We start from the raw sequence: 15,303 nt of genomic DNA, 5'->3' as shown, positions 1-15,303 counted from the left end.
TTAGTTTGATCTCTTGACTGTGTGAGAGAGGTATTATTGTCCTCAGGGGGAATGGCTTTAAGGGTGACAACCAGCTGATACTGGAGTCTGCCTTTGTACCTTGGACTGTTTGATTCCAAAGCATGTGTCCTTTCCACTACATCTCATTGTCTCTGTTTGAGAATCTTAGTTCTTTACTTTCCCCTCAATTTCTAGTCCCAACACAGAGGGTTTTCTTACCATAGAATTTCTAACTCTGTCATTGTTTCCCCACCCAATTTGCTCTTCTGTCACCATCAGTTTTCTGAACCTTCCATTTTTCCACAACTAGGATTCGTTGGCCATCTCATTCCCAGACTTTGGGGTTTTCTACTAAGCTGTGGTTCCAGTTCCTGAGAATCACTGGAAATGTGCAAAACTCAATATTAGTTCTCATTCTTACTTAGCTTCCTAGATATCACTCTTGTCTTTTTTTCAAACTTTTCTGACTACCATGCTTAATTTCCTTTATTGGTTCTTTCTCATTTCTCAGGTCTCTAAATATCTAAAAATTTCTCGGTCCTTAGATCTATATGCTAGACTTCTCCCTTGAACTAAGACTCCTATATTGAACTGCAGTAATCAATATGCAGTGAAGATCCATATAAGTCTTTAGGCAGAAGAGTTGATCCATTTCAAAAAACATTTACTAAGTACTTTTTATTTATTTTTTTTTAATTTTTATTTATTTTTTATTTTTTAAAGGTTTTATTTATTTGACAGAGACACAGCGAGAGAGGGAATACAAGCAGGGGGGATGGGAGAGGGAGAAGCAGGCTTCCCGCTGAGCAGGGAGCCCAATGCAGGGCTCAATCCCAGGACCCCGGGATCATGACCTGAGCCGAAGGCAGACGCTTAACTGACTGAGCCACCTAGTTGCCCCTGTTTTATTTTTTTTTAATTTTTTAAAGATTTTATTTATTTATTTGAGAGAAAGAGAGAGAGAGCAGGGGGGAAGGGCAGAAGGAGAGGGAGAGAGAGTCTTAAGCAGACTCTGCACTGAGCATGGAGCCTGACACAGGGCTCGATCTCCTGACCCTGAGATCATGACCTAAGCCAAAACCATGAGTTGGACTCTTAACTGACTGGGCCACCCGGGTGCCCCACCTCTATTTTAAATTGTTTGCAGAAACCGGTACATACAGATACTTGTTTTTTTATCATCTAGTATATGAAATTGGTTGAATTGAAGATGCTTGTAGTTTGAGGAGTCAGACTACTTGACTTGAGGGTTTATCACTGGCTAGAGAAGTATTGATCACTGAATAAAACATACATGCAATGAAATTCATTTAGAATATTTAACATTCCAGTAACAAAGTTCTTTTTTTTTAATATATTTTTTAAAAATTTTATTTATTTATTCAACAGAGAGTGAGAGAGTACAAGCAGAGGGAGCAGTAGAGGGAGAGGAAGAAGCAGGCTTCCCACTGAGCAGGGAGCCTGACGCGGGGCTTGATCCCAGCACCCTGAGATCATGACCTGAGCCGAAGGCAGACGCTTAACCATCTGAGCCACCCAGGCACCCCAAAAGTTCTTTAATTTTACATTCAAAGATAACTTGAGGCTGTATTTCATATAGATATTATAAAGCAGTTAATCAACCAAATATGGGTAAATTAAGTCTTACTAAGATAATCGTTAAACATTTTCCCTCTTACAGTCTTTTTTATTTCACACAGTATTTCACTGTCTTTACAAATCAAAGAAAATCTAAGAGAAAGTTCAGGGGTCCTGGGATCGAGCCCCACATAGGGCTTCCGGCTCAATGGGGAGTCTGCTTCTCCCTCTTCCCTCTGCCCCACCCCCCCACTCACGCACGCACGTGCACACTCTCTCTCTCAAATAAATAAATAAATAAATAAATAAAATCTTAAAGTAACCACTACACCAAATGGGGGGCTTAACTCACAACTGAGATCAGGAGTTGCATGCTTTACCAACTGAGCCAGCCAGGTGCCCCTGAACAGAATCTCTTGATGCTGAATGGGAGCTAGATAAATCTGGGGGAATTAATTGACACAGTTATTTGGTGAATACTTACTGAGCGCTTATTCTAAACCACACATAATGCTAATTGTTGGGGTACAGTGGTGAATGGATCAGTTGAGTGGGGGGATTATGATAATGGTTATGAAGGAGATGTTTAAGGAGACCTGATTTAGATTGGTGGGTCAGGAAAAGCCTCTCTAAAGAAGTGTCATTTAACTTGAATTGGGAAGGATGACTAGAAATTAGTCAAAGAAAGAGGAAGATTTCAGTCAGAGAAGATGTTATATATAATGGCCTTTTGCTGGGAAAGAGCTTGGCTTATTGAAAGATCAGGAAAAAAAGGCCAGTGTAGCTTTAACATGAATTAAGGGGAATTAAGGAGTTACTCTAAGAGACAGATAAGGGCCTAATCACGTGGTAAGGCTTTATAAATAGTGTTAAATATCTTAAGATTTACTTTAGGTGCAGTATAGAAAATGTTAACCATAGGCTTATAGTAGGGTAAGCCTATCTAACATACATCTCTTTAGCACCTTCATAGGATGACTATTCTGGGTGGGTTGGAAAGTAATCATTCGCATTTGTTTCAAGACTTAAATGGCTATCCTGGACGCCATATATACAAATGATGTTTGGCTAGAGAAAGTTAGAGGGTTGAAGAAATCCTAAAAGCTAATCTTATGGCTATGTTCAAAGGTGTCTGGAGAAGCCAATGAAACTCAGATTGCAGAAGCATTGAAGCGCTACAGTGAGCGGGCATTCTTTGTCCGGGAAGCTCTATTTCACCTTTTTAGCCTGACTCATGTGATGGAAAAAACAAAGCCAGAAATTTTAAAGGTAAGAATAAGAAACTGGATACAAAAATTTTGAAATTATCTCCCTGGATACAGATGATGGCTTTGTGAAGAAAATTGGTGAAAATTTGCATTTGTCTTTGTTTGTTTGTTTGTTTTTTTGGTAATGGGATTGATGAGGTATGATTTCAGCTGTTAGCCATAAATGAGGAAGAGAGAAGGTAGTTGCATAGTGTTATTGACGTTTTATAGTAGTGTCAGTAAGCGGTATAAATGCCTTCCACTTCATCTTTAACTACCTAAAACCAGTGACCAGTGTGATATTTTTTTCACCATTTACAGTAGAAAATGAAAGTATATGACTGGAATCACAACACTGTATTGTATTGCTTCCATATGGACTTTTTAAAGAAATATAATATTGGAATTCCATAAGGTACCTTCCCATGCCACTTTTGAACCACCTGTGCTTTCATCATTAATTCATGATATTTCCCAATTAAAATCTTTTAACCAAGATAGCTTTTGAAGAGCAAGAAAGAAAGATTCTTAATTTTTGTTAATTGCTTAGGGCTGTGTTTATCAGATTGTGGTCCTTTGTCCACCAGAAGTCTGGAATATTATTTATTTTTAAAAGCATATTTGTGAACCCCACTCTAAGACATTTAGACTCAATAAGGCTGGATGAGGTACAAGAATCTGCATTTTAATAATCTCCCAAGATAATCCTAATACACATTTGAAACCAGTGAGTGTAGGACTGTATTATATTTGATGCCTCATTTAGTGGGCACAACAATTCCAATAGATAAGTTTTATCTTTTATTTTACGGATTGTGTAACTAAAGGTATGTGACAGTTAAGTAACAGTAAGTTAGTGGCAGAGCCAGAAATTACTTAACCACCCTGTTATCTTAAATTTTGAGAATGGGGTGCTTGGACAGAAACCAATAAAATTTCAGTCACTGGGATGTTATCTCTAATACCAGTCACCCTTCCATATATACCAGAGGATATTGGCACTTGGTATATGAATTATCTTTTTTTGGTTTTGGTTACTGTGAACCTGAGCAACAAAGGACCTCCAGTCCTGATCTGAAATATTTACTCATTCATTCATTCAGAGAATGGTGCAGAGAGAAATGAAAGAATATAGAGAATTCTTTTAAGGAATTTAGTTGCAAAGGAGAGCAGAGGAAAAAGATGGTAGTTGGCTGAGGAACTGTTTTTTTTGTTTTTTGTTTTTTTTTTTCTTTAAGATGAGAGGAAAAATAGCTTTTTTGTATGCTGATATGAATGATCCAGTACAGAATAAAAAATTGATATAAGAGATAGAAGAACAGCCGAAGCAATGTCCTTGAGTAGACAAGAAGTGAAAGATGTAGCTTGTAAGTGGAGGGATTACCTTTAGAGGGGAACCCAAAAAGATAATTTATGGTAATAGGAAGGCAGCATATGCATGTTTATGTACTGATAAGGAGGATGCATGTAGCAGTGAGAATCTGAAGTTCTTTTCTGAATGTTTCAATTTTCTCAGTGTAATTGGAAGCAAGGTTCTTTAGCTGATAGTGACAATTGGGAGGATTTGTTGGGGTCTGAGGAGAGAGGAAAAGATGAGAAACAGTTATCTAGGCCAGAGGGAAGCAAATGGATTTTATTTTACTATAACTTTAGCAATGTTCTCAAGAAACTGAATGTTGGGGATTTGAAAGTGAAAAGTTTGCTGCTGGTTTACTCTAAAATCAGTAAGAATTTATTTAGTGCTTAGCATATAAGAGGCACTGTACTAGGTCTGGGAAATACAAAGATGAGTTATCTGAATAGAAAAGATTCATTAGCCCTACAGAAAAATCCCTTGATACGAACAACTCGATACCTTCCTGGACCAGGTGGGCAGGAACTACGTGTTGATAAGTGATTGCTATGCCCTAGGCTCTTTGCACATGAGGGTAAAAAAGATAACTTAAGACATCTTAGAAATTGTTATAGATCCACAAAGTAAAGTTTCTATGCTAAGAGGGCTGGTATTAATAATGTGAGTAAAGAGAACTAATTTTTTTCCAGCTTGTGGTTACTGGGATGAGAAACCACCCTATGAATTTGCCAGTACAACTTGCTGCAAGCGCCTGTGTGTTTAACCTAACGAAGCAGGACCTTGCTGCAGGGATGCCTGTCCGACTCCTGGCCGACGTGACCCATTTGCTGCTCAAAGCTATGGAACATTTTCCCAATCACCAGCAGGTAAGCATGTGGGAATTCCTATTCAAGTAGTCCGTTCAGTGTCCCCTACCCATCTTCTACCAACATACAGTTCAATTTAGTAGACCAAGGCTGGAAGTTAAAATGCCTTTGTAGACGGTAAAGTAATAAATTTATGGTATGACTGAGTGTAGGAAAACAGAGAAGTAGAAAACTAAAGAGTACATTCCCTGCCTAAAAGTATTTAAATCCAAACGCTGAGGGAAATAGTGCAAACCATAAAAAACTCACCTTCCACCTCGATCTTGACTTTGTGATAATTTCAGCAAATAGCCATAGCACATCCGTTCTGAGCCAGGCACTGTCGAGTACTGGCAAACAGAAATGGGTAAGACGTGGGTTTTCTTTTTTTTTTTTTTTCTTAAAGATTTTATTTATTTATTTGACAGAGAGAGACACAGCGAGAGAGGGAACACAAGCAGGGGGAATGGGAGAGGGAGAAGCAGGCTTCCCGCGGAGCAGGGAGCCCGATGTGGGGCTCGATCCCAGGACGCTGGGATCATGACCTGAGCTGAAGGCAGACGCTTAACGACTGAGCCACCCAGGTGCCCCAAGACGTGGGTTTTCTACTTCTAGCCGTAGGGTGGGCTTCGTAACCTGTCCTAGCCTCAGATGAAAATTGAAAACATAAAAATCATATTTTTAATTCTTAAAACTTAGCAGCCAGTTGGCAAGTTAATAAAAAATACTCAGAGGCCAAAAAATAAATCTCAAATAAATCTTTAAAAAAAAAAAATGGCAATCCAGATTGGTGAGTGGATCATTAAAGCCAGCTTCCCTCATTGAGGGCAGTTGCCAAATTGGATGAGCTTTAAGCTTTGTTTTTTTTGTGTGTGTGTGTGTTTTTATTTTAATTTTATTTATTTATTTGTCAGAGAGAGAGAGAGCAAAGGAGCACAAGCAGAGGGAGCGGCAGGCAGACTCTATCCTAGGACCCCGGGATCATGACCCGAGCCGAAGGCAGACGCTTAACTGACTGAGCCACCCAGGCATCCCTCATTTTTTTTTGAGATTTATTTATTTTTTTTAAGATTTTATTTATTTATTTTACAGAGAGAGTGAGAGCACAAGCAGGGGGAGCAGTAGAAGAGAGGGAGAAACAGGCTCCCCGCTGAGCAGAGAACCCAATGCGGGGCTGGATCCCAGGATCCTGGGATCATGGCCCAAGCCGAAGGCAGACACTTAACCATCTGAGCCACCCAGGCGCCCCAAGATTTATTTATTTATTTTAGAGAGTGAGCATGCATGTGTGTAGGTTCGGGGAGAAGTATAGGGAAAGGGGGAGAGAATCCTCAAGCAGACTCCCCGCTGAGAGTGGAGCATGTTTTGGGGCTCAATCCCAGGACCCTGAGATCTTGACCTGAGCTGAAATCAAGAGCTGGTCACTTAACCGACTGAGCCACCCAAGCACCCCTAGGCTTTGATTTTTATGGCCTCTGGGAGCCAGGTGGATAGAGGACAAAGCAGGACCCACCCAAAGGTCACCGGAAGGGAGGGAGATTAGCTGATATTAATTCTTTTTATTATCCTATCTCATCTAATAGAAAAGACAAAAATATGCGCAAGTAAATTCACATGGATCCAGTGGAAGTTAGTCTTTCAACAGTAGGGAGGCAGAACAAAAGTTGTAAGAAATAATTGGTGTTTCATCAGTGATCTTCCTTTTTTTATAGAGGCTACACCTAGTTAAAAAATAACAAAACAATATTTTATTCAGGAATTTTTTTTCTCCCTTTGGTTCTTTAGTTACAGAAGAATTGCCTCCTTTCACTTTGCAGTGACCGGATCCTTCAAGATGTTCCATTCAACAGGCAAGTGTTAGCCCCAGAACTTAAAATGGGCCAAAATGGAATTTTAGAATTCTGTCTCGGGCCATTTCTTACCAGTTGGCATATCCTTGGTGTATAGTTAATCAAGTGGATGGGATTCTACACTACCTTAAAGAATGCTAACTCTACTTTCTCTCATTTAGTGTTTAGACATTCCTGTTAACAGATGGGCCTGTTTTCGTAGCCCTTTGCTTAAAAATTTATATTATAGTTTTTAGAATATCCACAGTATTGTAGGCTGAAGAAACTGAGGCATATAGATTCAGTGTCTTGCTCATGGTTTTGTGTCTAGTAACTGCAAGGCTAGAAAGACTCAAGTCCAGTGTTCTTTGTATCATACCTCTTATTATTATTGTTATTTGATACTGAATTATAGAAGAAACTTTTTAAGTAGAGGTTAAGGGAGGTTATATAGCTGGATTCAAGTAAATATAAAGTGTTCTTCCCTTGCTTTCTAAGATGTGATTTGAGAGCTAAAAAAGATTTTTTGTCATCTTACTATTTTAAATATAATTTTTAATGATGGTATTGAAAAAGAAAATATACTTATGATTTAATGAAATGTATATTTCTCAAGCAGCAGTTTTACTGTGATTTATTTGGGTAACAGTACACTGTTATCTGGCACAGCTGAGGAATGAGATGTTCCATTTACTATTTCAAATAAATAGTTTGGATAAAAATATAACTACATATATCTCTCATGTAGATTACTAATTTTATTTTGTAAATACTGAGCATCTGTACTGATTACATGAAGTCATATGTAGGAAAGACATAGTCACTTTCCTAAAGAAAATTGTCAACTAACCCAGGGGTTGACAAACTTCTTTTAAAGGGCTACTAATAATATTTTGGGCTTATTAGCCATAGGGTCTCTGTTGCAACTACTTAACTCAGCCATTGTACCTCCAAAGCAGTCGAAGATGATATATACACAAATGGTTTTACTATGTTCCAATAAAACTTTAGAAAACAGGCAGCTGGACCCACAGCTATAAAATCACTATATGTAAACTATACTTTACTTACCTCTGATCTAGCCAGTACACTGCTAGATTTGAGCTTCTTTGTGGTCAGAGACTGTGATTGGTTAATCTCTTTGTCTCTAGTGCTTAAGTGGATGTTTGATGGATGAATGAATGAAAAATGAGTATGACAGAAGACAGAATTTTTCATAGAAGAAGATGACAGAATGCATTGGGCCCCCAAACGAGGAGGGAAAGATTTCATCTGATTGGTGATCATTAAAGATTTCATGTTAGTGATGGCATTTGAGATAATAAAGATAACGACTAACCTGTATAAAGCACTTCTATTGCCAAGCACTGTGCTAAGTGTTTCACATATGTTTATTCAGTCCATACAAAAGTCCTGTGAAATTGTTATTCTTATAATTTTCATTTTATAGATGAAAAAACAGGCAGAGAGAGGTTTAGTAACTTTCTCAAGGTGATTGAGATATAGCAAGTAGCAGAATTTAGATTTAAATCCAGAATGACTCCAGAACCTCTACTTTTTACATCCTTGCTGTATTGCTTTGAAGGTGAGAGCTGGTTGAATTGATTGTTTTATGTTGTGGGATCTGCACAAATACAGGTACAGAGGAAGTTTATAATAATAATAGAAAAAAACCTTTATCAAAAGCTTGGTATGTGCTAAGTTCTGTACTAAGTCTTAAGTTTTATGTGTAATATTATTTAATCCTCACAACAATCCTATTGAATAGATCTTATTATTTTACAGATGAGAAAATTGAAGTTCAGAGAGATTAAGGAAATTGCCCCAGGTTCCCAAAGTTAGTAAGTGGTAGAAGTGATATTTGAAACTGGGCTGACTCCAGAATGTGTGGTGTTCTTAATGACTTTCCTGTATTGCTTCATATGATAAAATAACGTATTTTATTATTATCAACAACATTAGGTAGAACTAGAATTTAAACCCCAAAATACAAGGAGCTTCAGAATCTGTGCTCTTTTAACAGTAGGGCTATCTTAATCATAATTGTGGGCATGTTTGGGGACTAATGAGCAGTCCACTTTGCAGTGAGCATCGGGTAGGCAGGAAAAAGGATTTGAAAGTACGGGCCCATTGTTAGAGTCTGAAAATACTGTGAGTACAGGAATGACATCATACCTAAGTTCTCTGACAGATTTATATATTACCAATGTGTAGGCACAAATTGAAGGGAAAACAATGAGGCAGAATGGCCCATTAGGAATCTACTGTAAAAGAATCCGAGATGGCCTTGGGAATAGAAAGGAGGTAACAGTAAATTTGAGAGAATTTGCAGAGGAGTAATTTATATCTCTGTAATTCAGCCAACATGTATTAAACACTATTCATGTGTAAAGCTCTGTATTGGGTTCTTGGTATAAAGGGCTGAATAGGACATAGTCCTTTACCTCAAGGAACTCACAGGCCAATGGGGGATTCATGTGAGGCTACAGATAATCACTCTGACAGAGTTACAAACAAATACTAAGGAGCAGTGAGAAAGCGGTAATAAACTTGTCAAGGAAAGCTCCTCAGTGGAAGTGATATTTGAGCCAAGTCTTGAAAGATGAAAGATATATTATGGATATATTCCTTGGTGTGTTGTCCTGATTTATCTCCTCATTTCACACCCCACATTCTGTCCTTTGACAAATCCAGCTATCTTCCAAGTATATCATGAATTCAACCATTTCTCTTCACTTCCATTTCTACCATTTGGACTAGACTAAAAGTGATTTCTCTCCTGAATTATTGTGGTAGCCTCTGAACTGCTCTCTTTGCTTCTTTCTTTTCCTTCTTGAAGTTTATTTTAAACACAGCTAATAGAATAATCCTATTAAAAACATAAGTCAGTTCATGTCATATCTCTGCTCAGAATCTTTCTATGGCTTTCCATCTCCAAGTAAAAACTAATTCTTTACAAAGATCCTATGATCTGGCTCCCCTGTTACTTCTAACCTCATGTCTTAGTACTACTCTTGTTGTTCTCTCTGCTCTGGCTCTCACTGGTTTCCATGCTATTTCTCAAAACCTCCATGCATACTCCCAATTCAGGGTCGTTGTGTCTTCCACCCTCTGCCTAGAATGGTTTTCCCTTAGATGTCCACACAGCCATCTCTCTTACTTCCTCAAAAGTTTCAGTGAGGCCTTTCCTAAGTAGCCTTACCTAAAATTCAACATTTCATATTCTCTCTTTACCTGCTTAATTTTTTTCTCTATAGCACATACCACATATTTTACTTACTTGTTTGATTTATTATCTGTCTTCCACACTACAGTGTAAGCTCTATGAGAGTGGAGATATTTTTCTGTTTTGTTCACTACTCTGTCTCCAGCACCAGGAACAGTATCTGGCACAAATCAGGGGCTCAATAAATGTTTGTGAGTGAATAAATGAATATTTCTGTTGTGCTAGGTACTATAAGGACCCAGAAAATACTCAATACAGTATAGAAATTACTACAGGATAGAAATATGTTATAATTCTACAAGATAAATGCCAGATAGTTTTGATCATATTTCCCAAACTCTTGTTTCTTTGCAAAGTGTTGTCAGAATTTACAACTAGGCACCATTTCCAAAACACTCAAGTGTAATTATTATTCTGTATCAATTAGGAATTTTCCCGTTCTTTCTCACCTACCTAAATTGTAGCATCAGTTCCCAGCTAGAGCTCTGAAACTGCCTGCACCTCCGGGATTCATTCATGGAAACCCTTTGTGTGTTTTCAGGTTTGAAGCAGCCAAGCTTGTCATGCAGTGGCTCTGCAACCATGAGGATCAAAACATGCAAAGGATGGCAGTTGCTATCATTTCCATCCTGGCTGCCAAGGTATCTGAACTCCTATTATTGAACAATTTTCTGTAGGCAGCTATGTCCTGTTACAGTTACTATTTTCCCCAAAATCTGGGTGCCAGAGAAGTTAGCCTCTTTGCCAGCCTGTTTATTCAAGCTACATTCAATATTGCAGAATTCCATGTTGATCAGAGATTTTAGTCTGACCTTTGGAGTCTGTTGCAGTGAATGATATTAAACTCACACTGGTGAGTTCTTGGACATTTACTTTGTCTTCTGCTTGCTTGCAGCTTTCTACAGAACAAACTGCACAGCTTGGTGCTGAGCTCTTCATTGTCAGGGTAAGTCAATTATCTCCTCTGTGCAGACCACTAGACAGTTTCCATTTTCATTATTTTCAGGCAGTGTTGTGTATCTTCTGACATTTTATATTTCAAAACATTATTTTCATTACTTCTAACTGGATGTATTCATTTATTTTTATAGAGGCAGCTTTATTCCTTAACAGAGATGGAAAGAGCCCTGAACTAGGAGTCAGATGACTTAGGATCTAACTGTAAAGTCAGTTTGTGAACTTAAGACAAATTATGTGAACCATAGGAGCCGAAATAAGCCTTAAGATCCTACCTAGACCTAAAATTCTGTTATTTTGTTATTTATGAAGAAAATGTAGAGACTATTGTAGGCATAAAATTGTGCTAGATGCTTTGGGAAAAAAGATAATTTAAATAATTAACAAATAATTTTGCTTGCTTACACTCAGTTAAGGAGATGATACAGCGAACAGTGAAAAGTTAGAAAGCTTTGCATAGAATAAATATAAACAGTGTCCTAGGGAGGACTGGAGGAAAAAGTCTAGGTCAGAGTTTCTTACTACAGTCCTGGCATGAGGTGTTGAAACTAATGGTAAATGAAAAAGTCAAATGAAAGACTCCCTCTTTTTTCTTTTTAAGATTTTATTTTTAAGTAATCTCTACACCCAACACGGGGCTCGAACCCACAACCCCGAGATTGAAAGTCGCACGCTCCACCGACTGAGCCAGCCAGGTACCCCAAAAGACTCCCTTTTTCTGATTTACATATTATGTATGTATGAGAAAGTCATTCCTTTGATAAATATGTGTAGAGTACTTACCAGGTACCTAGCACCTTACTAGATGTTAGGGATTTGCATTGAATTATATCTGTAATTTATGTCCATAAGAAGTACTGGAGAAAATAGCTATCTAGACATGGTTGTAATACAGTCTAATATGTATAATAATAGCAATATGAATGAAAAGAGTAATGTAAAGAGAGGAGAAAGCTGTGGTAGTATAATGGAAAGAGTAGGAATTCTGGAGTTGACACATTTGGGTTTATTCCCAATTCTATCACTTACTAGCTTGGGCAGTCACATAAATTTACTTAGGGTGATAAACTACTTTGTACAGTTATTATGAAGATTAAATGAAAAGGAAATTAAGATTAATTGAAGGGGAGGCACCTGGATGGCTCAGTTGGTAGAGCATGCGACTCTTGATCTCTTGGTCGTGAGTTCAAGCCCCACATTGGGCATAGAGCTTACTTTAAAAAAAAATTATTTGAAGTAATATATGCTAAGTGCTTAGCACAAAATACAGTATATGTTAGATAAGTAGAAAAGGATGCTGATTTTATTTATTTTTTCTATTTTCAGGGATGACATTTTAGTTTTAAATATGGCTTTTCATTGTTATATATGTGTTTCAGTAATTTTGGTTGGGGGTATATTCAAAGATTTTAAGGAAGTAATGCACTTATATGCTTTGGGGGAAGATTAAACTTAGTTTAAGCAGGAATTAGTAGCGGTAGTAGTGGCAGTAGTGATGATGATCACTAGCTTTTTTTAATCTCTTGATTATCACCCACAATTTACAGATGAGGAAACAAAGGATTAAATTGGCAAACAAGGTTACATAGATGCAGATTCTAGTGCCACACTCTTAGCCACTATGCTATTAAGTTACATAATTGCACTGAGATGTTTTTATTTCTAAAAATTTTTTTTCCTGAATTGTGTGTAACTTTACGTAATAGTGTTCATTAATGTTTTCTTATATCTGTTTGAACAGAACTCCCTTTTACCCCCAAAACTATAATCTAAAAATGGAATTATGGGGTGCCTTATCTAGGTCTCAAAACATTTATCTTTCAGACTTAAATTTCTTAGGTTAAGGCTATGATAGAAATAATTAACAAATGGAATTTGAAAGCTATTATCTTATTCAAATCCAATATAGACTTTAATTCTCTTACTATTGTATATAATTTGTTTGTTCTTTATTTTCTTAAGGAAAACTTGGAATTAGATAGAATTAGGTCTTCCAATTCTTATTTTCTCTTACTAAGTTGACTGTGATCAAATTACTTAATATTTCTCAGACTCAATTTCCTCTCCTGAAAAATGGACATAACAGTACTATAATATAGGATATAATTTGCTGATACTTGATAAATGTTAGCTTCCTTTCCCCTTCTCCCCCTCCACTTTTTTTATCCCAGGATCTGAAATGAATATATGATGTGACTGATTGGGTAAGATAGTTTTCCTAAGCTTTAATCAAGCTTTAATCATTTTGGTTTTTATTTTATTTACAGGGTATTAGATTATAGGTATCATCAGAATAATAAAGTATTTCTGAAGATCCTATACTTTTTTCTTGTTGAAGGAAAAATCTGATCCAAGAAGATGTTTGTTGTACTTATAAAAACGTTTATAGGAAATGTTTTAAGCCATGAGACCAATTTTCATGACTTGTGATTATCATCACTAATTATAATGACAGTTTCACGATGAGAAATTCATTCTGTTTTCCTTCTTTCAGCAACTTCTTCAAATAGTGAAGCAAAAAACCAATCAAAATTCAGTGGACACTACTTTGAAGTTTACTTTGAGTGCACTTTGGAACCTCACGGATGAATCTCCAACCACTTGCAGACATTTTATTGAAAACCAAGGGTTAGAACTCTTCATGCGGGTTCTAGAGGTTAGAATGGGAATTTAGCCTATAGTTTTGACATTGATTGATTTTAAGTATTCATTTATTATATTTGGTTCTTTAGGTAGTTATAGTTTCTCTTTCTTTTTACAGTCTTTCCCAACTGAGTCATCCATTCAGCAGAAAGTCCTAGGACTTTTGGTAAGATATAAACATTTCCTGCTAAATTCCAAGCTGTAATTAATTATTTTCCTTCTGAGGTAATACGTTGAAAGTTATTTCTCAGGGTGCCTGGGTGACGCAGTTCGTTAAGTGACTGACTCTTGGTTTCTTGGTTTCAGCTCAGGGTGTGATCTCAGAGTTGTGAGATTGAACCTCACGTGGGGCTCCATGCTCAGCACAGAGTCTCCTTAGGTTTCTCTCTCCCTCTCCCTTTGCCTCTTGCGCATCCCCCTCCCCCAAGGAACACACACTCTCTCTCAAATAAATAAATATTAAAAAAAAAAAAAAAGGAAAAAAGTTGCTTCTCTATTTGTAAACACCTAATGACATTAGAAAAAATATACACTATAATAAAGTGAGAAAAGCAGGCTATAAACAATGTATACATATTAAGATTTCACCACATTAAAAGGAAAAACATAAATTACATACTTTATTATATATTGTTTGATATAGTACAAAGCTTCACTGTGAGCAATTTTACTTTTATAATCAGAAAAAAAAATCTCATGAAAAAATGTCACTAACTGGGGCACCTGAGTGGCTCAGTTGGTTAGGTGTCAGACTCTTGATTTTGGCTCAGGTCATGATATCAGTCTTGGGATCGAGCCCTGTGTCTGGCTCCACACTTGGCAAGGAGTCTGCTTGGGATTCTCTCTCTCCCTCTCCCTCTGGCCCTTATTACCCTGCTCACACGCCCTCTCAATAAATAAATAAATAAAATAAGTTAATAAATCTTTAAAAAAATGTCACTAACCTCTAACTGTTCTTACATGCTATGTTTGGTAATTAATAATCAGTACTTAAAAGGCTGCTTAAAAAATTAGATATTCCATAAATATATTGGATATAGATTAAAGTGAGCCCTCTAGGATTTTGAGGCAAAGGTGAAGGAGCAAATGTTTATTATGCTTAATCACTGCCATAGGAAAAGTGCCTATGTGGTGAAAGCTATTTTAGAGTCGACCTCTGCTCTTGAGAAATTAGATAATAGGAGGCATAAATGAGTGAGTAAAAAAGGTTGTAGATTAGTGTTTGTTTTACAGATGCAAGAGTATGAGATACTAAACAATGAGAGATGGATTTTTGGGAAAGCTAAGGGCTGGCATTTAAAGACCTATCTATTCACTATAGCTTAGTTATATATAAAGTAGAAAATGTAAAAAGATCCAAATGCCCAGAAATAGGGAAGTATTAAACAGATCATAGTATTTGATTGTTTTATTCAAGGTTCATAGGATTACTAGATACAGAAGTTGGTTCACATCACCATAAGAGGAAAAGTGGAATTCATTTTAAATATTTAGAGAGCTTTCATAGAGCTTTAGAAATGCTTTTTTAGGGCGCCTGGGTGGCTCAGTCGTTAAGCGTCTGCCTTCGGCTCAGGTCATGATCCCAGGGTCCTGGGATCGAGTCCCACATCGGGCTCCCTGCTCG

At 37.1% G+C, this 15,303-nt stretch overlaps 1 protein-coding gene across 2 annotated transcripts in view; it reads left to right on the top strand.

The window, feature by feature from the left end:
- ZYG11B (zyg-11 family member B, cell cycle regulator) overlaps positions 1 to 15,303 on the top strand; it is a 69,791-nt gene that overhangs the window by 38,209 nt on the left and 16,279 nt on the right. For both annotated transcript variants that reach the window (XR_004302336.1, XM_032428846.1), the window contains exons 4-10: positions 2,707 to 2,847; positions 4,869 to 5,045; positions 6,810 to 6,874; positions 10,621 to 10,720; positions 10,975 to 11,025; positions 13,531 to 13,692; positions 13,798 to 13,845. Coding sequence is in view for 1 of the 2 variants with exons in the window: in XM_032428846.1 (XP_032284737.1) it covers positions 2,707 to 2,847; positions 4,869 to 5,045; positions 6,810 to 6,874; positions 10,621 to 10,720; positions 10,975 to 11,025; positions 13,531 to 13,692; positions 13,798 to 13,845 (744 nt within the window). In the remaining variant the exon portion in view is untranslated. The remainder of the gene's footprint in view (positions 1 to 2,706; positions 2,848 to 4,868; positions 5,046 to 6,809; positions 6,875 to 10,620; positions 10,721 to 10,974; positions 11,026 to 13,530; positions 13,693 to 13,797; positions 13,846 to 15,303) is intronic.

This window comes from Phoca vitulina, unplaced genomic scaffold (genome assembly GCF_004348235.1).
Source record: "Phoca vitulina isolate PV1807 unplaced genomic scaffold, GSC_HSeal_1.0 scaffold2, whole genome shotgun sequence".
NCBI classification, from domain to species: domain Eukaryota; kingdom Metazoa; phylum Chordata; class Mammalia; order Carnivora; family Phocidae; genus Phoca; species Phoca vitulina.
This window is presented reverse-complemented; position numbering and strand designations above follow the sequence as displayed.